Source organism: Hetaerina americana, unplaced genomic scaffold (assembly GCF_022747635.1).
Source record: "Hetaerina americana unplaced genomic scaffold, ioHetAmer1.1.p SCAF_9, whole genome shotgun sequence".
In the NCBI taxonomy this organism is placed as follows: Eukaryota; Metazoa; Arthropoda; class Insecta; order Odonata; family Calopterygidae; genus Hetaerina; species Hetaerina americana.
In genome coordinates this window covers 3648832-3676011 of record NW_027287538.1, presented here as the reverse complement: position 1 = coordinate 3676011, position 27180 = coordinate 3648832, and the positions used below count along the sequence as shown (strand labels likewise).

At 42.2% G+C, this 27180-nt stretch overlaps 2 protein-coding genes across 5 annotated transcripts in view; one reads left to right on the top strand and one right to left on the bottom strand.

The window, feature by feature from the left end:
- Adss (adenylosuccinate synthetase) overlaps nucleotides 1-7831 on the bottom strand; it is an 88474-nt gene extending 80643 nt beyond the window's left edge. The window contains exon 1 of one of the 2 annotated variants that reach the window (XM_071597609.1): nucleotides 7293-7831. In XM_071597609.1, the coding sequence (XP_071453710.1) occupies nucleotides 7293-7514 (222 nt within the window). In that variant the 5' untranslated portion in view covers nucleotides 7515-7831. The remainder of the gene's footprint in view (nucleotides 1-7292) is intronic. The other variant, XM_071597608.1, reaches the window with a different exon arrangement.
- Nucleotides 85-27180, top strand: LOC139698717 (zinc finger protein 689-like). Of its 3 annotated transcripts, none has more exons than XM_071597606.1 (6): nucleotides 12461-12752; nucleotides 12833-12952; nucleotides 18741-19209; nucleotides 21717-21946; nucleotides 24342-25464; nucleotides 26648-27180. In XM_071597606.1, exons 1-5 carry the CDS (start codon nucleotides 12621-12623, stop codon nucleotides 25449-25451), a joined length of 2061 nt encoding a protein of 686 aa, XP_071453707.1. In that variant the 5' UTR covers nucleotides 12461-12620; the 3' UTR covers nucleotides 25452-25464; nucleotides 26648-27180. The 3 variants fall into 3 exon arrangements, with proteins under 3 accessions (XP_071453708.1, XP_071453707.1, XP_071453706.1); XM_071597605.1 differs by having other exon boundaries at nucleotides 18741-19224; XM_071597607.1 differs by lacking the exons at nucleotides 12461-12752; nucleotides 12833-12952 and adding an exon at nucleotides 85-669 and having other exon boundaries at nucleotides 18741-19224.

The following is a 27180-nucleotide window of genomic DNA, read 5'->3' as shown; positions in this document are numbered from 1 at the left end:
ATCACTTAACCCCTCCCCCCTTGCCCCTCCAGGTATATATACCTCACCCCCCGACCTGAACACCCACTTGACTTTGGACGGTGCCTGTGCACATTCCTCTTCTTAGTTCAAGTGCCCTATTTGATTTTCTCCCCGTTGATGGTCACCTGTGTGACCGAAATACCGGTATAGGAGTTCTTCGTAATTATTTTTATTGGCCTTAGGATCTTCTTCCTTGAGATTATTTCTTTAACAGCCAATAGCTCCACATCTTCCATTTTGAATGTGATAACTGCTGATGAAACACGGGTTTTTCAATATGACCCCGAAACGAAAAGACAATCCGCGGAATGGCAAACTTCCGCGTCCCCGCGTCCAAAAAAGGCTCGCATGAGCAAATCAAAACGATATTAATTGTGTTTTTCGACCGTCATGGAGTGGTTCACAAGGAGTTTGTCCCACCAGGGGAGACTGTGAATGCGAACTTTTACGTGCAGGTGCTCACCCGCCTCCGAGAACGCGTGAAAAGAGTCCGACCGGCCATCGCAAACTGCTGGGTGCTTCATCATGACAAGGCACGGTGCCATGGCACGCTCGTCGTCAGACAGCTCCTGGCCAAATACGGCGTTGCAACGTTATACTAAGTGTGTAGCAGCTCAAGGAGCATACTTTGAAGATTATTGAGTCGATGTAAGTATATCGTCAATAAAATTCTTGTAAAAAAATCAGTCCTACCACTTTTGGGTGCGACCCTGTATGTACACTGTTCCACCTGCTCTAGTTTTTGCCCTCTTCTTTTAATGTTAGCCTTCGCCATTCTCTTTCTGGAAAACAACGCAATCATCGCTTTGTTTATATTTATTATTATCCAATATCTATCGCAGTCACTTTCCAATTCAGTAATCAATGGCAACCCCTTGGCTGACTGATGAACTAGAGCTTGGTCATCAGCGAACGTAACTGATTTTTATGAATTTCTCGCCGACACACATTCGCACCTCCAGTTCTCCCCATACCTCTTCAATCATTTCCTCCACATATCCACATGTACGTAGAACAGCACCGGTGATAATGGACACCCCGACCTTACTAAAGCTTGGTCATCAGCAAGCTTAACTGATTTTACGGATTCCCCGCCCACTTAAATTCCTGCCTCCAGCCCTTCCCATGCCTCTTTAATCATTTCCTCTACATAGAGGTTGAACAGCAACGGTGATAATGGGCGACCCTGCCTTACACCTCTTCCTAACACTGCCCAACCGGACTCCCCGTTCCCCACTCGCACCTGAGCAGTCTGAGACATGTACAGGTTGCGGATTAGCCTCCTATCCCTCCAATATGTTCCTATTTTCTACAATATGCCCATTAATTCCACCCAATTCACTCTATCATATGCCCTTTCTAAATCTACGAAACAGGCAAATACGTCCAGATAGTATTCTATATTCCTCTCGATTAATAATCTTATTCCTGCAATGGCATCACGAGTACCTCTGCCCTTCTTAAATCCAAACTGATCATCCCCTAAGAATTCATTTGCCCTATTCTCTATGCTTTTGTTTATGATCCTGAGAACAACTTTAGCTGCGTGGGATATCAAATTTATCGTCCTGTAGTCCTCACATGATGTAGCCTTTACCTTTTTCGGAATAGGAACTAACACTGATCTCACAAAGTCCTCCGGCCAGATTCCTTCCTCATAGATACTTCGAATCAGTCCATATAGCCTCTCTTCCTCCCACATTTTCCTACACATTGCAGTAGTTCCGCAGGAATGTTATCTACCCCCACGGCCTAATTTAGTTTCATCTCCCTTAATGCCCTTTCTATCTCATCGTCAGGATGCTCGGACCTAAGCTATTTTCCTCTACGTCATGTTCCTTTTCTACGCCTAACCTTCTTGGCCTAAGTTCTTTGCCATACAGTTCTTCTATATATATTCCTTCCATTTCTCTTAGAGCGTGGCTGCACGAATAGCATTTTCCTCGAATTGTGTCTAAATGTTAGCACAGATCTTCCCTTCTTACTTCCCATTAGTGTTTTAACCTTTTGCATAGCGCACCAATTTCACCCTTCCTCTGCGAACTTTCCACATCCTCGAACTGCGTCTTCCACCATGCTTATTTTGCTTTATTTGTTACCCGTCTCATTTTATTATCAAACTCTTTGAACTTCTTTTTGCCGAACTCTGTGTTTAGATTATTCCATTTTCTTCTCTCATCCATCTTTATTATTATCTCATCCGTAATCCATGGTTTCCTTGTCCTTTTCCCATTCACGGTTGCTCTAGTTTCATTTGCGGCTTTCGCTATCACTTTCTTTAAGCATTCCCATTTTTCTTCGCTAGTACTCATCTCCTTGACGTCATTCATGATTTTCTCTACAGCCGGCTGGTCCTTGTCAATCCATTTAATACTTCTACATTTCATTTCCTTACCCACCGCCCTTGCCTTATCCTTTTAAAACGGTCGCTACATTTCATAACAACTAAATTGTGATCGGAGAAGCTGTGCAAATTTATCACACTGTTCCTAAACCTGTGTCTAACCAGAATATAATCTTACTGTTACCTTTCTGAGTCGCCTGGCATTTTCCATGTATACCTGCGTATTTTGTGGTGTCTAAACCAAGTGTTGGTGATGACTAAGCCCTGTATCCTGCAACACTCTACTGCTTTCTCCCCGCGGTCATTCCTCGTGCCTAAACCGTAGTCCCCCACCTCATCACCATCTCTTCCTTCGCCTACCGTCGCATTCCAATCCCCCATCACTATCAAACGTTTCCCCGCATGGACATAAGTAAGAAGGTTTATATGCAATAACTGGCATAAATATTTTATTCATAAATTCATTAATGAAGTGTATCAATTAATGGATTCTAACCTAAATAGACGATTTAAAAGTCGTCATGTAACTCCCCCAGAGGGAAACATGAGCTTACCTTCATTATTAAATGTTCTCGTAGAAAATATGGTAGAACTATATTACGAGGGTCATCCGGAAAGTAGTACCCGTTCGTGAAATAAAGACACAAAAGTAAATATTAACAAACATAAAAAATTTTATTTGAAAGAGGATACTTTAAACTACTTCTCAACATAATCTCCAAGCAAATTAAGGCATTTGTCATAACGTGTGACAAGTTTCTGTATTCCTGCTGCATAGTCCTTCGCCGCCAGCTCATTGAGATACGCGAGGGACCCATCTTGCACAAATTTTTGCATAATGCAGATGGTGTTTAACAATTTCATGAACAATTGTTCGAGAAACATTGGGAAAATGCTCACAGATGTCATCAATTGTGACGCGCCGATCGTTCCTCACGAATTCGTCAACTGAGCTCACCAGTTGGTCTGTAATGACAGACGGTCTCCCCGAACGCTCATCGTCGTGTGTGTTCCCCCTCCCCATGTTGAAGTTGCGACACCACCGCCGAACAGACGACTCGTCCATTACATTGTCTCCATACACCTCCTTTAATTGGCGATGAATATCACATGGGCGAACGTTTCTTGCATTGAGGAATTTAATCACTGCCCTCACTTCACAACTGGCGGCGTTCTCAATTTTTTTAAACATTGTAAACAATCACAGAAACAACACAGGCAATGCTAGCGTCACGCAACTTGGCTCAGAGAAGGCAGACAAGCCACTGAAGCTATCTGACCTCGTCCAGCGGCTACTCGCGTCGTCAGCACTTCATGCGGCACGAACGGGTACTACTTTCCGGATGACCCTCGTACATTCCATTTGCAGAAACAAGTTAAGTAGAAGCCATTAGCGCTCAAATCATACAAATGCCGTTTCTGTCCTAATATGCACCTCGCGAAACTCTGAAGAGGTCATACTTTACCGAGTGAAGCTTAGAGTTTGGGCCAATGCCTCCCGCGCACGAGACAAACACAGGCACTGGAAATATTCCTCATTCCAATCCTTACGCGATAAAAGCACAAAAGAGACGGTAAACACATAAAATCAGAAGAAAAGAAAAGATATAAACCGCGCCTATTTAAAAAAGGAATTATTTACGATAGAAATATAATTTTTAACATCAAAATCATAAAAAATCCAGCCCGATTTCGATTCTTAATTGGCAGCAATAAAACATTCTAGCAATCTCCCCGAACGAACGCCATGCAAATGCGTCTAATTCAGTGTGAAATATAAGCGCCGTTCAAATGTGCAGCATTGGACTGACTCTCTCGCGTGGATGAGAAAACTGCATTGAATACCTACTCCTGATGGGAGAGAATACCAACAACCGAAGCTCAAAGAATCACTATTCAAGTAACGAATAGTTTCAGGCGTAACTTTGTGGAATTGTTCCATAATAAATAGCGTTAAGGCAAAACTTTGTAACTCCACATGAAAAGTAAGCTTTATTGCGACCTAGGTTCCACAGCGGGGCAGCATCTTCAGGCCAAAGACGAAAAAATGCAATGGAAAAAATAGCCACACCTGGGTTACGTTGCGATAAAATTGCGAATTAAAAAAATCAAAAACAGAGTAATTAACCCTAAAGCCGGTTTGGTGGGTTATGGTCGAGTTCATCGAATATCTACAGTATCTATCTTTGTATTTTCATCATGGCCACAAGCTGGTTGAAAACCTAAGTGCTTCATGAATGCAGTTTGCCGACTGATGATGAAAAAAAGAATAAAGGAACAAACATTTAAATGATTCAAATGCCCATCTTGCAGCTAATTTTTTAAGAAGAAACATATAGCAGAACTTTCTTTGTAAATTTCACAATAATATTCCATTCATTTCCCTAATAAACCATAAGCACAGTAATCAACCCGAAGGTCAGTTTGGTAGGTGATGGTAGAGTTCACCCAGTACTAAGCCAGACGGCATGTGAAATCCACACATTAGCAGGGTAGGGGGGTCAGTTGCTTTCCCTGTGCCATTATGATTTCCCATTTCCCAAAATAAGAGATTGTTTTTTACAACAAAACAAGATTATTATCCTTTACCAAAGACCGAAGTGGAAAAACTCGACAAAGAGGAGTCTACAAATTACAGTTCATGGACTGCCCGGCCATGCATAACGGGCAAACCGGAAAGGAAGTTCAAGAAAAGGGTCAAAGAGCAAAAGCATTGCTATAGGAGGAATCTTCTCTATTCGCCAAACGTCTGCTGGACAACCAACACACCAGTGATTCACCCCTCAGTTTCTCCACTTTGAAGGCAAAGGGGCCAGGTTAGACATGCTCTAACTGCGGAGAGTTCTAAAGAACTGTGGTTAACAACCTATTATTGAATGACATAATGATTTCCTATCACACCCCTCTCCGCGGGCTGGCAAAACGCGTGGGCGTTCGGCCGGTCCCAACCACCGCGACGACCCACTCGGCCATTTCGCCCCTTACTCAAACCAATCGGCGGTCATGGACGGTGTTTAAACACACATCCCTCTCCGACCAATCTTTAAACCCACCCCCACAGCTGTGTATGTGTCAATGTAACTTATTTGCCCGAGGATGCCGCACCGCAGTGGAACCTAGGTCGCAATACAGCTCATTTTTCATGGGGAGTTACTAAGTTTGGCATTGACATTATTCAGAATCGAAGTGTCTGAAGCTATTCTATGCATACATATCTAGTGCTACACAATACAACAGAAGCCGCCGCAAAGGCGTATGGTGGGGGTTGTTAAAATTCGTCAATTATCCGCAGAATAGAACACAACTACAATTAAACAAACAAAAATACGCTGATGCACACCCACACAAACGAATATATTCATGCAAAACTTATATTCACTGGCACGCATGCAAATACATGTACAATCTGCTAATAATAGACACAAATACATGCGCCTACGAATGAACTGGATGTCTACGCGGCGTTTAATCTTGTTCTCACCTATAACTTGATTTTTTTGCTATTTTTATCATGACTTCGATTTTTTACTATTACGACTCCTGATTGGGAAAGAACTAATAGTTATATCTTATCTATCTATCTTTCTTATCTTTTACGTCTATCCATTTAGTGTTTGAAGCAATTAAGTACGACACGAAATAGTGAACGGCTTTAGGATTGATTTTATCAAAATCTATCAAATTAAGCAGCACGATTTGATATGACTACTAAAATTCTCGGCGGACATTTACTCAAATGGTTTATAAAACGGAAAAAGTAATTGAAAGACCTCCACAATAGCGTAATTACTTAATGGACCTCATTTATAAATTGCGTACGTCACAAATCAACTACTTTTGACGTTATGAGCAGACTACAACTCAGTCCCTGAAAAAGAAAACCACACGGCAGTTGAAAAATAATACCACCGCAGAGCTATTGAAAGATCAAAGACGTTGGGAAAGTGTATTCGTCCAATGATAATCTGTTCAAGGGTGCAACAAGTCAGCAGACTTAAACAAGTCCCTCTGATGACGAAGCAAGCACAGCGTACATGTCAATAGTCCTTCGGACTTGTTAAAACCATCGGCGCAGTTTTCGTAATATCAGGGATATATCGACTAAAATTGGTCGAAAAAACTAGAAATCGCTGTGATGAATACGGCGAATCTTATCCAAACACTTGAAATGGAGAGTTATACTGAAAGAAAGAACTCAGACAAGTCCAACATCGCCGATTTCTACTATTTGAAGACATTTCCGAGAGCCGGTTTCACCCGATTGCAAAAAATGCGTCTAAGAATGATGGCTTCGAAACAGCATATGGGCCGAGTTCTTTATCGGAACGAAAACTTCCGGTCCCCGCCAACAAGAGCATGGCTTTCCATGATTTCTCGGGCTTCGCAAGAATACATTACCCCAAAATCCAAACCACACTTATGTGCAAAACATAAACAGAATTGAATCGTGCGTGAATTAACGCAATCTCGAACCTAGCTTCCAATTACAATGGACACACAGAAACACGAGCGTTATATCGTAGAACATGATACAGAGACGCATTTTAAACAAAAACTTATTTCAACGAAATGCTTCCCTGCTATAAGCTCATGGATACGCTTGAAGGATCGAAACTGGGATTCAATTCATGATATTTAGGCAGAGAAGTTTCATAAACAAGCATGCATTACTGTTCACCTAAACGTGGCATACCGCTTTGATCAGCATTCAAGACACTTTTACAACCCTTAATTATTCTACTGGAAAATCAATTTTGCAAAACCAAACCTCAATGTAAATCACAAGAAAGCAACCCGAATACGTAATGTGACAATAGCCTAAGGAGAAGTCATCATATTAGTTCTCCTTGAGACAATCAACGGCGGAATAACAAATTACCGCTGCAATTATACGACCAAGAATAAATAACCAAGATATTGACTGTACCTGGCACCGGCACACGATGTCTGCTTCGCGGGCCAGCATGTCCACCACTTTTCCTTTTCCCTCGTCTCCCCATTGTGCACCGACAACAACTGTCACATTCTGCGGCGAGTTCGCGCTTCCATTTTTCCTCCCGGCTAAGGTCGCACCTCCGTTCATCATAGTCGCACAATCTGCCATGATCCCATTGTAACCATTAGTTACTTGGCGCCTGCTTTTTCCCATAGTTCCCTCCGTTTCCCCAATATCCTCAATATTGACTGAATTCAGAAATGCAGTGCTGCGCTTTCTTGTGGGAAAAATAGAAACTACTAATGATTTGGCGAATTACAATGCCCGGAAGGAAACTGTAAATCCTCTTTATTTACCAAGAGGAAATTGGCCAAGAGCGGGAAACTATACGACCAGAAGTGTGCGAATCGAGACCATCCCAAGCCGCAACTCTCCCTCGACAGCCCTTTTTATCCACACGGACTAGGCTGCAGGCCAAGTTCTAGTAGTCAAGAGTTCTCTCACCGGAGGCGCTTTATACAAGAACTAAAAGAGCGGCGAGGGTCACTGCGTAGGCATTTCCGCGGAAATTCAAAATCGAGGAATTACAAACTGTCCATCCATTTACTTGTTACTACAGACACTTTGAGGAAAACGGCAATAGAATGATTTTTAATATTTTAATATAATTGGTAGGTAATTAGGTAATTTATAATAAAGCTCGGTAGGTCAACCATGTAGCCGACTTATTTTGTTCATTGATGATTTTTTTCATAAAATGAACTCACATTAGGAAGTGCTGGGCTAGTCGGCACACATACACACACACACGCATGCGTGTGTGTGTGTATGTGTGCCTACAGCAAACAATTTTTCGAACAGAATTTCTGATAATTTCTAAGATTGCCTTATTTCAAATACTGACCCTGATTTTGCATGCATCGCAGGGCAAATTAACGTTCTTTAATTGCTTAAATTTATATATATAATGTCATTTAGCAGACAACTTAAATTAATTGAAATAAATATACCTTAATGCATGTGTTGCGTTCTATTGCAACAAAACTTCATGTTCGAAACACGAGATAAACAATCAAGCAATAAGTGTTTCCTTAATATGTGATTAATTTTCGATGCTTCGTACCTGCTTCAGCACCTGTGAATGTGAGCATTAGCTTAACGTCTCCATCAGTAATTCTTGAACGTATTGAAATTCGTAGACAGTCCTCGCTGAAACAGCGAGGTGAAATATTTCGAAAAACTGCCGTTAATTAGCCACACAGACTATTATTGGCGTAATGTACACAGCTATTGGGAATCCGTTACTGAGTAAAAAACAATCCAATCGCTTCAGTTCTATTCGCACCGATTACAACCTCTCTACATGGCAATGTTGACAAACTGAAGTGTGTATCGCTGCTCACGTAACCTTGCAAACTTCACCATGTCAAACCCATAACATCTGTGGAGCTGGCTTACCCAACGACTATTAGGAAAGAGCCTCGAGGAATATTTAGAAAGACAAGTGCCCGTGAGATGCCCCTCTTCCCTTTTATTTCTTGCCCTATGCGTATATAAATAGGATAGTCCAAACTTTTAAGGGAGCCAAGCAAACTTCTAAACCACGAAAAGCCTCCCCTCCGGTTCTTTGGCAAGCATCTCCATTCTACACACCATCCGTTTCTCCCATCCCTAACTCATCCGCCGTTCCGTGGACCGTTTGCTCCGTGCACCGGGACCACAACAAAAATCCCTGGTGCCTCTAGATATCACTGGCTCGGATTACTCAAGTGGGTGGGGTAAGAATCCGCGGGGTTAGCGATTGGTTAAATCGTGCGATTACGTCACGTCCCACGTGGAATGCATCGGATTAATCGGAATAAAATTGCGATTGAAGGTTTACACGGCGGTCAGGGGTTTACCCAAAAGACTCCTACACATACACAATACCCCGCAAGCTGTAGTAAGGACGTGTGGCAGGGGGTGGTTGGTCACCAGCAATTCTACAAGGGCATATTCCTTCTATTTCCTCGTGCGCCTGACACCCCACGATCCACGCAAAAACCGCGTGGAAAGGGGGCGACCTAACACCAATCATGTAACATGCTTACATATGTTACGAGAGATACATGGTTAGCAGCAATTCCTATGCCTACATAAACAGGACAAGAAAAAACATTTAAAGAGGGCAGGCACTCATGCAATTCAATGCCAATTGCTTGAATATAAGAAAGGTTCTTGAAATTCTTCAAGGAAATAATGCACCAATCAAATTTTTTGGTCAATATTTTTATTTTGACGAATTTGCAAAAACAGTTTCCGCTGGAGAAAACATTTCTTATCTGAAGTGATTCCACCCACCATTTACTTAAGGTAGGTTTTTGGATGTTCCTTAACGGTTATTATCTTCTAAATAGACTGCAAGAAATTCCTCATGTTTACCCTACATTCTGTACTTATTTTGCTCTTCTGCTTCTGCCACCACGCCGGAGAAGCCTTTCTCTGCACCAGGCTCACCTCACTCCTACCCGCTTACCCAACATTCCCCCCTTCGACCTTGGACTTGACCTTCAACAAACCACCACCTTATACTCGCATGTTTCCTCCATTCACTTACGGAACGTCTTTATCTTATTCCTCCCCGTCCACCCCATCAGCGTTCAGCCCTCTCCCGCCCTGGCTATTCTCCCCATTCTTCGACAGACCCTCATCATCTCAAAAGCCTCCGCCCCCACCCTCCTCCTGCCTCGAAGACATCCACACACACACACCCGCACACACTACGCCCCATCTCAAAGTCATTGCGTCTTTATTACGTTTACATACCATTTACCCTTTTCTTGTAAATGATTCCTTGGCCAGCACAATCATACAATGCCCACGCAACCATATCAGTTTTTCTTTAATTAGGCCGAAATAATTCACTAGCTCCGGTTACTTTGGTCAAATTAACTTGAATATCAATTTACAATAGGATTCCAATTGAGCTGATTGGAAAGTAATGTTATCGGGATTAAATTTAAATTAATAAATGCACAAACATACGAGGGTCGTTCCAGAAAGAAACTTACGGAAGGCCGTGCCTCGCTTGTCCATTGTTTACAGTAGTAGGGAGTCAAAATGAACAATACAGTCGGAAGTACCGCCAAATGTAAAATCCGTTTGGTGATAAGGTTTTTAATGGCAATTGACTTCAAACTGACAAGCTGCTGTTATTCGTCATCGGGAAATTTTTGCTGTGCACCGACTATAAGTGATGAGTGACAGTGTTGTGCGACAGTTGTTTTAAGTTTAAGGGTGAACGGAATAATGAAAAATGTCGGCGCCAGGAGGCGCCATGAGTGAATGAGGAGATTGACAGGAAACAGGATATATTGGAGATCTACCAATCTTCGCATTTATTATATGTGATGATTATTAAAATCTATCAAATTTAAGGGAGTCCCCTCATCGCTCGTGAGTATCCTCTGAATATCCGCTTCCGCATATTTTCACATCCCTAAGGAGCCGCCCTTGAATTACTTAAATCGGCCATTTTCGGCTTCACCCCAGCTTCCTCCCTTCGCGAGGCCTATTACGACCTCAACCTCTTCTCCCATTCTGCGTTATAATCGGGGTAACACTTAACATATCAAACAGACACCATTTTCCACAAAAAAGCTACAAATAGAAGATAATTAGATGACAATTTAGGTGTGCTGTCGCATAGCTAAATTGCCATTATCTACCTGTCACTTTAATATCGTGTCTGTACAGGAAGCGACACACCAAACAAGAACAGCAATACATTTTTTTATTGGTTTTCATGAAACAAAAGAGATATTTCAAAAGTCATTCAATTGGTGCATGCAGGATGTTTCTGAAGAACAGTTTCCTTAGTCAGAATTTGCGTGTACTGTTCCTCGCATGGAGTGATCAATTATTATGATTATATTACTTCGTGTACGATGACTGAAACGCTAAGGTAACGATAAACCTTGCGCAAGATTCCAGCTGGACCCCATCCGCCCCCCCCCTTTTATGGCCTCAAAACCTTATACAGAGCCTCACTCTCCACCGCGCCCATTCAAACATTGGAAGAAAAGATACTGAGCAAACGAGAAAGCTATTATGAATTATAATGGAGATTGTTGCCATTGTCGAGCTAGTGTTCATAGTTCTACGCTTTCAACAACAGTTTTCTTTGTTTACTTCCAACAAAACAGCACAATGACGATTGGATTGGATTGAGTTACATATCAAAATGAAGTTAGGAGTTTCGTACATAAATGGACGGAATGGACAGCAAGCGAGGAAGTTCTATGGAATATTGGGGAGAAGATTGCTGGGAAGAGGGCAGGAGAAATGGAATCGGGGCGTAATTGTGTGGTGATGAAAATATGGAGACTGTTGAAATAGAAGAGGTAGAAGTCGGGAATGAATAAGCACGTTGGATGGATTGGAGGAAGGCAGGAAGAATGCGAATTTGAGAAATGGCTTATCGCAATGTAGGTATTAGAATATGTATGCATGCACGCACGTGTATGTAGGGTGGCTCACGTAGCAGTGCAGCGGAGCTCGATCGCTGGGTCAACGAAATGCCTCTCTCGATCGGCGAACTGACGCACGCGAATTGGACTCGCGATCCCGTGCCCCTGGCCTGGCGCTTCCCACGGGAATAGTATGGGGTCCCCCCCTCCCCATCCACCCAGCCTCCCGCGCGTGGAGGATGGGAGGCCGCCGACGGGCAGGCGCGGGATCGAGTGTTGCTCGGATCAAAGGGCGTGTGTGCCCGCGAAATGACCTTAGGGTGAAACCGAGGATTTGGTTGCATGAAGGTATCTTTTAAATTCTATCATTTCATTGGGGTTAATTTTAATAGGAGTCTTGGGTTCAAAGGAAATAATTTTACTACCGCGTTCTCTTCCAATGACAAATAAAGAGCTTTTGAATTCCCTGTGACATTTGTATGATATAAATACCTGTATTATATATTTATTTATATTTAATATATATATATATATAACTATAAATATTTGTAACTATAGCGTTCTTAATAAGCTTTTGGTGACGATATATGGGTGTGCCCTGAATGTCTCGGAATTTGAATTTCGACCCTTGGAGAGGAGGCATTCTGGGAAGTCAAACAGAAGAACGTCGTCACTTCGCAAGCAAGCAGAATGTTGTTTTTGCAATGGAAATACGAGAGAAGGTTGGGGACATAAGACGGGGAGGAACCGACCAACTGTTTTCAAACGCTTGCCGCATCTATCGCGTTAGTTCAGTCCCAAATGAAATGTAAACAATAAAATACCTCTTTCTCTTAAACGGCACTAAAAATTCGCTTACTAGGTATTAGAAATGATGCGAAAAATAATGTTTGAAAACGTGTGTCGCCTCTGTGGCCAAGAGAAACAGAATGGAGTAAATGTATTAAATGGACCTCGGGGAAACGAATTGCTATCGAAAATAAACACTCGTTTATCCAAGGAGGTAAATGCTTCGCCTTTGAATTAGCAGAGATAGAATTCAGTGGCTTAAATCCGGATTATATTGTTGTCTTTTTTTCGTAGATAGTTCACCTCTACCCTGAGGATGGTCTCCCTAAATTTGTATGCACAGACTGTGAAGTTATTATCAACAGCTTCTCGGAATTTTGCAACATGGTCCGATCGGTTCAACAAAAATTTGAGGTAGTATCCAGTGGATGTGGAGAGATACCTTTAATTTTAATTATTCCGTTCTTCTCGTATTACATTTCTTTGGAGCTTAAGGGCATCAGGAGTAACACGGTGGAGCTATCTTGCTTATTGGTGCTAACCTTTGTCTCTTTTTCATGATATCTCATCCCTTTTATTCCGATTAATTCGGATCGGATGTCATTGCCATTTAATATATAAACACCACTCTAGTTTTAATCTTACCTTAGTGTGACTATTGTATTATAATGGAATGTTTGCAGGTTTAAAAGGTTTTACCTAATTTGATAAAATGTATTGAAATATATTGGGAGGGTTCTGAGGTTGTTGGTTTCCGGCAATTCGCGAAAAGAATATAAGACTATTAAAGCTGCTTCGCAGAATCACTCTCTTTTGGTGAACATTTTAAAAGTAAAAATCACCCGAACGATTTCAATCCATGCGGCACCCCTAGCACAAGAGTCTCAGACTGGGCCTTCGCCAACAGCTAGCAATAGTTGCGAAATTAAATGGGAACGCTATCTGTTGTATATTCGCCACTCTCCAGTTCTCGATATTTGTCAATTCCCCAAACCTTCCCAAATCCTCTCGACCCGAGATCCATTTAATTTTAGGGCAATCTGCCTGTCAAAGGTAGGTATTTGACAGCCCCTAATGACGATAACGCATTATTACTAAACGCTTGGAATTCATCTTGATTGTCCAGTGTTATGCTGAGTTTCATTTCTTCTTAGCTTCAACCTGCCTTCCCGTATTCAAAAAACACTTAATTCTTTTACTTTTTTTCCCCAGCTCACACAGCGTACTGCCTTATTTTAACCGCTTTTGACGTTCTTTTACATATCCTCCACCCACATTTTCGACCTTTTCCGCGTCTCACCCAGCGGCTCCTCTCCGACCACCAAAATCAAAACTTTGTCGCCAGCCTACCTCTCTGCCGAAGCTTATGCTCGCCATTAATAAACTTAGTAAAGCTGTTTATATGTTAAGAAAGCTCAACTTTATCATTTCAAATGAGTATCGTTTAACACTTTACCATGCCTTCTTTCAATGTCATTTGAATTATGGTGTTGAGTTATGGGGTCATTCCCCTCATGTTAAACAAATTTTGCTACTGCAAAAGAGAGCTATTCGCTCTCTTGCTAATATACCACCACGTGATTCCTGCAAACCTTTTTTTATTAGGTATAGAATCATGACTGTATTTTGTTTGTATATCTTTAAGGCCCTGATTCATGTGAAAGTTAATCTAGAAACTTACCAATTAAGATCCAACCTCCATAACTATTCCACAAGAGGTAAATCGAATCTAAATACTACTTATTGTAGATTGTCATCAACTTACAACACATTTCACAATATGAACATACGACTGTATAACTATCTGCCTACTCAGTTGAAATCAGATGGTATCCAGAGTTTCAAGAATAGGGTATATACCTGGTTACTTGCTCACCCACTTTACTCATTGGATGAATTCTTTTGTGACAATCTTCATCACATTTAAGAACTTATGTTTATATATTAAGTAATATTACGATTGACGACATTTAATATGGTTGTACCATTTTTAAAATGAATAAAGTATTATTATTATTCATCACCACGCTGCTTCTCAGAAGCCCTCCCTCGGTCTATGCTCATTTTCTTGACCCAAAGACCAGGTTTAAGCTCCATGCTTTGGAATACTCTGCATTGAAATCATTGCTCATCTTCTCTTTAATTCTGACCATAAACTAAGACACATAACACCTTCTCTCTATCCTCATTTTAATCTTCAATCCATTCTCCCACAACCTTAAGCAGCTTTTGGACTCACTACTCCTGTATTCAATTTCCCTTCACTCACTTCTGCCATACCTCATTTATCTCATCTACTACCCTTTTGACTGCATAAGGCCTGTGAACTTTGGAGTCCGTATGCAGTGCTGTTGTAGTGCAGGGATGAGTCCTAATGGAGGAAGGTTTTGTGGAACACCAAAAGTGACTTTGGCTAATTTCATCAGCACTCGGAGACAACACCTTGAAATCTGTATCCCTTCAGGGCATCATGAACTATTTATCACAATTGCTAATTGCTTTTCTTCATATGACCTTGGAAAATTACTGTATTTTTCTAAGCCTTTTCCTAGTAAAGAACAATTAGCAGCAATATTTCACCAGATAAGATTTATTGTATGCCCAGGTTTCGATGTATTACACCATATAAATCTTATCTAGTTGAAAATTTCTACTATTCGTTTTTTATTATGTTCAAATACAAACACATTATGCCTGGAACTACTCAACTTGCCTTTTCCTAGTTTTCATTTTTCATTATCGTTCCAATTACTTCTAATCATTGAGAAAGGATAGTTTGAGGCACATTTATTGCTAAAGGTCTTGAAATTTAATCTTCTGTATAATATCACTCATGATGCTGTATTGCCGTGAAGTGATTTACTTACGGCTTACATACTGGTTGGCGACCAAAGATAGATTTAAGGAATGCAGCATCGGGCCCTGAGATCTGGTCCAATCAACATCCCTAATACTTGCCTGCCACATGCAGGCAGGGGCAAGACCTCGACAGAGAAGTGTCCTCACCCACTTGTCCAAGGCCCAACATTACTACTTGTGTTGGAAAGCAAATGGGGAAAGGTGTTTCAACATGGCTAGACCCCTACGCAGGTATAACCTTTGCATTAGTTTGATTGGTGAGGATATAATAAGATGAAGTTCTCTCGGGATTCCATCTGGGGGCCAATGTTTCGATGGCTAACTCTTCCATCATCCTCGGGGCTTTTGAGTCTGTACAGCTCTGAGGACGATGGCCAAGCTATACGTGGAAAAGTTGGCCACTAATTACCTGACCCATATGGAAACCCTAAGGACTTCATCACATTTACCATACTCGGGGAAAATACCAGATCTTTCATGAGGGTTTGCTGGTTCACATAGGGGATTGGAATGGTGCGGGGGCTAGCGTACTGGCTTCCCACTGAGAGGGCTCGGGTTGGAATCCTGGAGAACAATTGTCTTTTTCAGTGATGTCCCGATTCCTACTTGAGGCGTTTTGAGGAGAGCCCTTTGAGTGAGTACGACGTCCGTCGGATGTGATATTAAACTGTTTAACCCCTTGAAACCTTTTGTCTCCACCCTTCCTCTTTTCCCATCCATCCTTAATGGCGCAAATGATCTCAGTTGTCAGTCGCTTCCCTCGATAACTACTACTGATGCAATTCACGTGTATTGAGGGCCAGGGACAGATAAGCCATATTCTTTCCTCAGCTCTGCCTGAGGTCAGTGGTATTTGGGAAATTACTGTTAGGCTTCAGATATTCAAATGAGTCACCACAAATGACATTTGAAAATGGGACCCTACCAACTGTGGCCAAGTGGTCACAAATATACTTTGTTTCATTTTTCCTTTAATTATTCAGAAAAAAGTTCCCAAATCTTTGAGTCGCAAGTATAATTAGTTTGGGATTAATCTGGTAGAGTGCTGTTCCATTGGCATTAGTGTAACTCATAGCATGGTGAATTTTCCCCATCTTGCAAGCATTAAGTTGCTCTACTGGGGATTACTTTCATTAAATTCAATAGTTGACTCCATTACAAAGATCCAATTTAAAAACATGGTCCTTAGGCATGTGAATGTGAAAATCCCATAAGTATCATAGAAAGAATATATTTAATGGGGCATTGTTCTCCTAGAAAAATAGTTAATTAGTTTCGATTATAACTTACGATTCAATTCCAAATGAAACGTTAAGAACTCTCTGATGATTTCATATTATGGATTCTCTGGAGCATTGGATTTGCTTGTTGAAATTCCTGGTTAGGGAAGTGAGTAGTCAACTATGAGGAAATAGGAGTTTTGAAAATTGGAGATTTTCAGATTTGTATAAATGCATTATTAGGAAAATGCTTGAGTGTTAAAATAATTGATGAAGTCAATCATTGAATGATTGCTATTAAAAGCAGCTCATAAGTGTTATAGTGAAAAATATGATCTCAGAGTTTATAGTGAAATAATGAGTTTGAAAAATGGTTTAATCATTTCCATCAACCAGTTAAGAATGCTGTAAAATATAATACAGAGACTCTCCTCTTATCTGAATTAAGAGGTTGACTGGTTAATAGGAACCAAGAAATTATTATTTAAGAGCTGCATTGAATGAACAATAATTATTATTTGATCTTGAACGGGAAGCTTTTCCATATGCATGTTTATATGTGTAACCATGGTAAACTTCTAGACTATTTAGCTCTTTAAAAATTAAGTTTATAAGCCTTCATATAAGACCGTAAACACAGTAATCAACCCGAAGGTCGGTTTGGTAGGTGATAGTAGAGTTCACTCAGTACTAAGCCCTATACGGCGTGTGAAATTCACATGTCAGGGTATTAGGAATGCCAGTTCCTTTCCCTGTGGTGGTTATGGTTTCCCAGGGAGATCTGGTACCCTCAAAATCACATAGCTTGGGTGGATCTGCAGGTGCCCAGAGAAGCTTCCCTGGGAATCGTACCGGAATCTGAAATCAATTTGGTAAATCCTAATTATTGCGTAAAATAAGGTATTAGTTAAAGTTGACTTTGTATTCCCAAAGATTAACTAAAAAGCAATGTTTGAGTGAAACTAGAGAGGGCAGGAAAGCAAGCAAGTTATTTTTGTAATGTACCGAGAAAATGAAGGGTTTTTGTGGTAGTCGTGTGTGTGTAGTGTGTTGGGCCTCTGACTGGCATCAATTCTGGATGGCATCTGTGGCCACCCTCTGCTTCACCCAAGCCGTATGATTTTTTGTGCCGCAGATCCTCCTTAGATTTGGTGCCAAAGGGAAAGGAACCATGCCGCATGCATGAATTTCACACTCTAAGAACAAGGTGATCCCTACCATCACCTGTCAAACCAACCTTCAAGTTCCAAGAAACTGCAGGAGATGCGGTGACAGCAACAGAATCATCTGCTAAATTTGAATTGCAATGAAACAATTTCAGTGTTCAAAAATCATTCACCTTAAAACCACCTCAGTGTTTAAAAGTTGGCTATTACCTCGTGGACTGTGCTGCTCCGCGGATGACTACAAATGCCTACGACTTTGTATGCATGGTGTTTTGTCACAACATCTTGTTTCTTCAAAAATCTTCGGAAATCTTATAGTTAAAGAAGATGCCTTGATGGCTTATACTGGCTAAAGCACTCGGCCAGACATCGAGGGATCCAGGTTCGAATCCTGGTCAAGGCGAATGGCTTTTACACTTTGAAATTGTTGACCCCTCAACTTGATGATGACTGTGTTAATAGAAAATGAATCATTTGAGATGAAGACAAGAATGAATAGCCCATTGCGTCAGCCAAGTCATTAGGAGAGGTATGAGAACCAATTAAAAGATCAGCGAAAAATTTCAAATATCTATGACATTTATATCAATTTTGAATTATTGAAGTAACTATTCATCTTTTTTTTGTCACCAAGGAGATAGATGCTTTGCTCAATAGTCACCTTATTTTACGACTTCAAAACCGAAACAATAACAAATTTCTTGATTCATGCTAACAAATATGGATGTGGCAGCATAATTTACTGATTTGAATTGAAATACCCTTCAATGATATATATATATATATATATATATATATATATATATATATATGTGTGTGTGTGTGTATATATATATATATATATATATATATATATATATATATATATATATTTATATATGTATATATATATATATATATATACGCATGTTGACCATAGTTTATCCTTTAAGAAAACTGTATTTTTTTCCTTGCAAGGGTTCCAACTGCATGAGCCAACACACCCTAGGGTGCACACCCTCCGTCAGCATCTCCACTGGTGCATGCATCACCTGCCTCCTTTGCGGCTCAAGCCTTGGCAGCAACACGGAATGTGCCCAGCATCATTTGGCCAGCCACGGGATCTCGTCTCCGTATTTTGTGTGCCGAATCTGCGGCTCTTGCGGAGAGGGCTTTGGCGGTCTTGTGCCGGTGGCCACGGACAGGTTGATTGGAAACAGCAATTGGAACCAGTGCACGGCATGCAATTCGCAGATTCGCACAACCCAACGGAATGGCTCGGAGGCGCTGAAAAACGTGACCCAGATGCAGAGTAGCATTCAGAGTGCCGTTCAGGGGAAGGGTCATAAGGGGTTGGCCTCTCAGCAGACGGCAAGGGGGAGAGACGGTCGGAGGAAGAGGAAACCGCGGGCCACCAACGGGAAGGATGGAGAGGACCACTCGCAAGGTGTTCCCTTGACAGGTTGCTTAATGGGATGTTCTTTGAAAACACATTTGTGGGTTGAAACAGAATGACCACTTGTGGTTCAAGTTTGATTCCCATTCTTGGCTTTTCCCTATTTCCCTGAAAAATATGCCGTTGCTTGTCTTGCAAGTGCTTGGAATCTGATTAAGTGTTCTATTGTGGACTCTGATTCATTGCTATATTATCCGCTGGTATCATTGAAGATGGCCCCAAAGGATAGTTTTCAGTTTTGGCCAGATCCTGCCAGCACAGTGTCCAACACCAATCATAAACCATTCTTTCAACTCAAAAGAAATGGTCCTCTCATTGTTAATTCAAAAGTCATCTTCCTGATTTCAATATCAAAGGACCAGCTTTTTCACCAAAATCACCTCTCTTTCCCAATCATTCCCCCCTCATTTGTTTAGGAAATTCCTGACATTTCCCAGATTTCCCATTTCCTCACTGAGTGATCACGAGTGTAAAATACTTCTGTTAATAATAGAGTACCTGTTAATTATGCATTAAAAAAAATTTTTTTTGAAGCAATAACTTAGGCCAAAGGGTTATATCTTTTTTGTCGTGGGCCATACTGTTTAGTTCTGAAATGTTGGTAGGCCACATTCATATATATACACACACACACGGAGATACAAGTATGCTGTTATTAGTATATTGTAGTTACCAGAGCATTGCTGTACAAATGCTATGAATTTGAGGATTGAACTAACGGAGGGCAGGATTCAGCTGTAGTATACCAATACCTTGTAAAATTTTTCCTGAAACATATCTTTTTTCATGATAATTAATCAACAGCAACATATATACATCTGATAGAATTCAGTTAGCTCCAGTCCCCATCAGGCTGTGTTGTACGGATATTCATGAAAAATGGTGAGCGCTGCCATTAAGTATCTGCAGGAGAAACAAGAGTACTGATCTTTCTGAGTGTTGTCTTATTTCTTGATTGGTGCAAGGGGTACCCAACAATAACCGGAATAGTGCTGCGGTAGGCAGAGCTTATATAGTGCACATCTCTTCCACTTGGTGAGCATAGCGCACAGCTGATTAATAGTTCCTAGGAAGGCATTAAGGTGATCTGGGAAGGCTGCATTCAGTCACAGCAATTCATTTTGTAAAGTCAGTTCTGCTTGCTCCTCGTTTTTCTTCATGGCAGATTTTATAGAATAGCGTGCCGCAGTGAATTTAAGCTTCCTGCTTAGGAATAATGCCGCAGAAGCTATGAGATTTTGTTATGGGAAAAACTCAAGTGTACCAATGGTTTAATTGCTTCAAAGACAGTGAAAAGTCACTTGATGACAAACCTCATCAAGTCAACTTCTAGAATTGACGAAAGCGTTGCAAAAGTCCATGCAATCGTGCTTGAAGACTGACGATGGACTATTGTAAAGATTAGTAAGTTATCTGGGATAATGTTGGAGCTTGGTTCAGTGGATTTGGTCAGAAAATTTGAAGATGACAAAGGTCACTGCAAAATTCATGCCTCGGGTCCAGACTGGACAGAAAAAAGTGAATTGAATTGAAACTTGCGGCATGTTGAATTGCCATGCATCTCCCAACCAACCCAGATTTTTGTCTTTCTCCGTGAGGTTTCTTTTTGTTTCCGCAAATTAAAAGAGACATGAAAGGACAATGTTTTGACGACATGGACATGATAAAGAAAAGAACAAGGCAGGAACAACCGGGCATCAGACAGACAAGTTTGAAAAATGTTTCCAGGAATGGAATCACAGACTGGACAAATGCATTAAGTGTAATGGAGAGTACCTTGAAGGTGATAAGCTGGTTTTGTAACAAAGATATTAAATACATGGCTTAAAAGAAATAATATTGGTTAATATTGGGTACTCACTCGTGTAACTGAAAAAATCCAAGAGAACCTTGAACATTTCAATTGCAGGAATTGGGCCAGCTAATTGAGTATAAGGGTTCACAGGATAACATTTTGATTATGTGGTGCAGAGTCTTTGGGGGATCCAATTTCAGTCTCTTCTCTCAGTAAGCATACGTATGGGTGGCATGGAGGCTCTGCAGTGATTTCCCTGAGGGGAATTCCGGAATATGTGGAAAAGTGATGGAGTGAAGTCTAAAATCATTATTTTTTAAACTCCTTGCGGCGTTTGGTTTTTAGGTATTTTCTCATATTTTTTTAAGGTTTGCAATTTCAAACTTTTTAAAGTGCCCACTGGAGCCTTTTCTCCCACACCAAATACATAATGATAAACTACTTCAGTTCAGTCATAAAACTTGCCATCAATTGGCCATCTTTTGGCTGGCAACAGTTTTCTTTATGTTGCGGATGAAATCTCAAGGGCAGCTCTTTTGACCTCAGCAGACGCACTTCACTTGATGAAATGGAAGCAGAGCCCTTGTCTGCCATCATTCGCACGAAATGGAAGCGAGAGGTGTCCACCATTGGCCAAATTTATCTTTGCGACCTCCGTGGGACGGCTGCGACAATGGAATAACATTCTTTTCTTTCTTGACAGTGGGCACTGACGCCAACAACAACTTTGCATGTGAAGTCTGCATGCGCACGTTTGCATCCCGCGCACACTTGTCCCGCCACCGCCTGGTGCACAGTGGGGCAAGGCCCTTTCGCTGTGATTCCTGTGCAGCCGCATTTTCGCAGAGGGCCAGCCTGCAGATTCACCAGTTGACGCACTCTCGCTCGGTGCCTTACCCTTGCCCCTGCTGCCCAAGGGCCTTCAGGTTCAAGGTGAGACCCTTGTGGAACGGAGATGTCCTCACGCTGTCACTCATTCCATTTGGTCAAAGGAACTCACCACTCCTTCCTGCAGAGGACTTCTCTTTGACAAACTGCTTGTATTCTTCGTCTGTCATTAAGAGCCCCCAAATGTCAATTCCTCTCTTTGCCCAAGGGATTCTTCAATTGAGTTTACTGAATGCTCGGAGAAAATGTCAGTCATGGGAAATTTGGCATTATTGTTTGCATGTGGCTGACCTGTTCTTTTGCAGTGAGGTGGATTGGAGTCGGGAAAGGAAGGGAGTCCATAATAAGTGTTTATTGAAGGATCTGCTAACTGATAGCTGGGATATGGGCTGCACGCGTATTGAACGATGGGGCCGGCCACCCCTCTACCCTTATCACTGGATATTTGTTTAAAGTTTCCTTGTCCAGCTGCTGTGGTGCAGGGTGCCTCGGGCCAGCAGGAATATATCTACCCTTCACATTCTCCACGCTGGAGTCTTTGTTTATCTTTCGAATAGACTACCACTCCATGGTGCTCGCGGGTGGTCAACTTTGAAGAAGCGGCATCATGTGTGCACCTGAGCTGAAATAAGTTGCTCTTTGCGGCACAATATATGCATACCTTTTAGCCGGCAGCATAGCCAGTACTTAATGCCTTGAGTTGGCTGTTTCGAAAGGGCATCCTCACTCGTATGAAATATTTTTCCAAAAGTACCTTGGCCACTCGATTGTAAATAACATTCCAATGATAGGACATGTAGGCAACTCAAACGATAGGATGGGCGGTGACAAGTCAACTGATGGTTATTTGAGAGAAAAACCTCCACACCTGAAGGTTGCGGAATTTATCTTCAATTTATTACCTGTTGTATTGTTTCTGTAGGTGACCTCCGTATTGTGCGTAGATGGCTGCCCTCGACATGCACCCAAGGCCGTTTGTTCAGTTTACACCTCGAAGACTCCTCGCAGGTCTCTCCGTGCCGTGTATTGCCATTGTGCCCTAATGTTAGCTCGATAAATGTAGTATAGTATCAGGGGCTTATTGTCAAGTGAGCCTCAATCGTTGATCTGTGTTATTAAAGGTCCAGCTGCTTGAGAAGAGTGGTGCTATCTGGGAGCTCCACACACGTTTTGGTCCTTGTAAATAAATGCCATTTGCACTTTTTTTAAACTGTGCACATGAGGCAGGTGAACATTTTGCTGTGGATGTGGTGTGTGTGTGTGTGTACCGCGGCACTCCTCTCGCAAAGCACAGGCCTCCTTCGGACTGAAGAAGGTGGTTTGAAGTGCTTTGGGAGAGGAGGTAGATGATTCCGCATGCATCCCATAAAACCATGGCCATCACCCTTTTGGCTGGTTTCACTACCTTCGTCTTCTTCGGACTCAGATTGCCTTTAGAAAACCACTGTTTTGGCTGTTACATAGCAATGTTTTGTACACAGCTTTTTATCATTACAGACAGAAACTCATCAGGATTTTGATGGAAACAGCTCCAAACCAGCCTCTAATATGAACGCACAGCTGCTTTATTCTCTACTAAGATAAAATGTGGCTCCTGCCTTGCCTAGAGAGTTTTCACGTCCAATTGATTGTGCAAAATTGGGAACACCATACATTGGGATATGCATGCCTGTGGCCATGACGATTGCATTAACTATTGATTCATTGATCACTCAAAACCATATTGTGGATTTTGTCAATCATATTAGGCAGAAGTCACTTCTGCTGGATCTTCCAAATGATGTTCATCACTTTTGGATGTACTAAGGCCACGTTTAAAATCATTAACCCAATCGTGTAGGGTTCCAAGCACAGGATTAGATGTGCCATGAACTTCATCCAACTCTGCTTTGACCCCTTTCCATTTGAAGCCTTTTAAGTAGAAGTGTTTAATCACAGCACGGTACTCAATTTTTTACATTCTTGCAAATAAACAAAAATATTTGGCTTCAATCGACTATGGAAATGAAACCATGAGATGAATGTAGCGGAAACTTAAAGAGCAGTATAATGAGAGATGAGGCTTAATAAGAGCAAACCTTTTACAATTCTAGGCGTCCCATCCTTTGGATTCTCTAAGGAGTTATTGAATGACCTGCATTAACAGTATGGGATATTATAAAGTGAAATTAATTTACAACCCGTCACAATTCCTCAAAGTATAATGACCAACAATCTCTTCAACGCATATATTTGTAACTCTTCTTGTATGTCTATTAAATGCAATCCCATTCTATTGTTTGGCAGAAAGTTATGGACGAAACAGAAAATAATAGTTAACTATTAAAAGTGCTTTATGACCAATTCAGTGGATTGGCTCCCATTAGCTGGAGGATGAGGACAAATCACCTCCCAACTAACCCTGGGTAAATGCCCATTCTCTTGGCTCCATACGTTTCAGGTTTCTCTTCGCTCACACATCTTGAACATTCACCCGGGGGAAGATCTCTCCATAAACGGAATGGACGCCACTCCCCAACTCCAGATGTGCGATCAGGGTGGTCTGCTCGCAAGAGGGCCCATTAACAGCACCATCCCGGCACCCGGTAATGCCCAAGGCCACAAGGGCATTCCGGAGGAGACTTTGTTATCAAGGAGGGGCACGAGGCCATCATCGGACCACGAGTGTGACCGTTGTGGAAAGCGTTTTGCCACCACCTACAAGCTGGGGCGCCACTACCGCAGCCACACAGGCGAGCGTCCCTTTGAGTGCCAAGATTGCGGCAGGCGCTTCTCACAGACCAGCAACCTCAACCTGCACCGAAAGATGCACCACTCTCAGCCGGAGCAGCAGATACTCAGGGGGGACAGTGAGGGGTCCATGAGAGACGAGGCCCTCGGCGCTGGGTCGCAGGGAGAGGCCGTGGTGGGGGAGAGGGGAGCGGACGCATCGACCATGTCCGCATGTGGAGAGGTGACGGCGAGGGAGGCTTTCAGGGAGGATCGTCAGGTCGGCATCCAAGGTTTTGTCGGGATGGAGAGTCCTTTGGGATTTGGGAACATGGGCGTGGAGAAGGGGGTGCTGGGGGATGGCCAGGAGGCTGCCAATGACTGCATCCTCTCGGTCGGAGACTTTGAAGAGAACATAGCCCAGTCCTTGTTGGGAGAAGCATCGTCCAACGTGGTTCGGCACCACCCAGAGCTGTCTCTCATGCCGAGCCCTCTGTCGTGCACGACACCCACCATCTCGGCAATGGACAAGGTGCTTGCGGGCCAGACCTTGTCTCAAATAATGGAAGGGGAAGGGCTGGTGGACAAGGTATTCTCCAAGTTGGGGGCTGACAATGGCACGAGTGTGGTCTATCACTCGGAAGGGCTCATGGTCGAGGAGGAGGGCTTTCCGGAGATGGAGGCCTTGGAAGGGAGGCAGTTCAACGAATACGTTGAGAACGTGGGTGGGGGAGAGGAGGGCGGTGGCCTCCTCTTTCTGGTCGAAGAGGAAGGCCTCAGCACACCAATGCCTGCATTCCCCAGCCTCCAGACGCCCCCACCTCCCATGCCACACATCTGAGAGCAGCATGCTGGCAAGTGTTGAAGTCTACCACTGGGATAATTTATCAGGATTATCCTCGCTATTAATTGTTTGGCTCGAGGGCAAAATAGTTTTGTGTTATGTTCCTTGCACTTTTTGTATTTTAATCAGTGTCAAAGTGCCATTTATTTTCACGGTGAAACTATAAAACTATTCAAAGCTTGTCCATTCAGGCATCCGTTGGTTTTTCATGAAATTAAACTCTCTCTGCACTGATTAAAATTTAAGTTTTAAAAAGTATAAAACTAGTGAATCCTAGATATTTTACAGATTAGGGCGTGATTTGGTGAACCTGTTCCAAAAAAAAGACGAAAACTCATTTTAAATATTCCAATTAATTGATTTATTTTCGACTAATTTTGGTGTACGACATCATTTTCAAGTGAATATATAATTTCAAGTATATTATTCTATAATTATTACTCCAGTAATCCCCACTATCCTTCCATCTCACCTCGCATAGACCTAAAATATCTATATTTCCCCTTTCCATCTCTCGCTTAACATTCTCCAATTTTTCAGTCCTCATGATTGTCCTAACATTCCACGTTCCTATTCCAACAAATGTCGTCTTCTTCTCCTGCGTCTTCTGTCCTGCTGTTGCTGGTTTTCCCTTGCAAGGGTTTTGTGGGATGACGACCGCGGAAGCCTTGCCTCCCCTGCTGCCGGGCAAGACACACAGCCGATTGGGCCGAGCCCCATAGTTGCCAGGACTCAAAATCTCTGTATTGTCCATCAATTAAATCTTGGGAATGATAATTGAGGTGGCTTCCCGTTGCCTTCCTCAATAGTGTTTTTAACGTGACACCATCACTTTTATATATATATATATATATATCAAACGGGAGGTGGGGAATTGAGGGTGTTTACATGTGCTGGGAGGGTTTGGGGGTGGGGCAAGTGGGAAAAACTGAAGCTCTTAATGGTGAGTGAAAGAAATGGATAAAAGTTGGGGGGGGGGGAGGGGTGGAGATTGACGGCATGTAGAGGAAGAGAGATGGACAAGGGAGTACGTAGACTCCAGTCCTATGTTCAATATTGGACTCTGTACAGTGAGAGCTTCTCTTAAAATGATGCTGTACATCGAAACTAGTTGAAAATAAATCTTAATTAAGAGAAAACTAGCAAGAGCTTTCATCTCTGTACACTGACCTTGATACACCTTTGATTTACAGTTTTCTCGACACCAATACAACGTGAAAATTGTAGCATATGGTTCTACAATGTAGCCAGCAGCTTGTCTGCCAACTGGAATGGAGGTGCCGGCTGCTGTTCAAGTGGGGTTTGTTTCTGGAGTGCAGGAGAGAGGAAGGAAGAAAGAGGGTTTAAATGAGAAATTGGGCTCCCAAGGCTTTGCAGCACCCACGATATAAAGCTGGCCAAAGAGCACCTTCCATGTCAGCCAAGGCATGCAGAAATGACTTTGTGCTTTAAGAGGGGAGAACCAGTGTGAGGGATGGATTGTGGCAGGAGGTAATGGTTTGAATCGGTTGGAACTGAATGATCTTATTGACCTGTAGACAATGCAAGCAAGTATTGAGGACAACTGGAGGAGGGCAGTGCTGTTGGAGAAACTGCAGGCTGCAATCAGGAATGAACCAGTTGACAATTGTGTATTGGAGCAGCGGAGAGATTGTTATGAAACTGCGTGCTTCGGTTGCAGAAAAGACGAATGTCTAATTTGTCATTGAAATAAAAAATAGTGAAG

What these genes read in the sequence shown, in the direction of transcription:
- LOC139698717 (XM_071597605.1), top strand. Translation starts at nt 12,621, where the DNA reads ATGATGCGAAAAATAATGTTTGAAAACGTGTGTCGCCTCTGTGGCCAA. An exon ending in ACACTCGTTTATCCAAGGAG is followed by an intron (nt 12,753 to 12,832) that starts GTAAATGCTTCG and finishes TTTTTTTCGTAG; the next exon opens with ATAGTTCACCTCTACCCTGA. An exon ending in GCAAGGTGTTCCCTTGACAG is followed by an intron (nt 19,225 to 21,716) that starts GTTGCTTAATGG and finishes CTTTCTTGACAG; the next exon opens with TGGGCACTGACGCCAACAAC.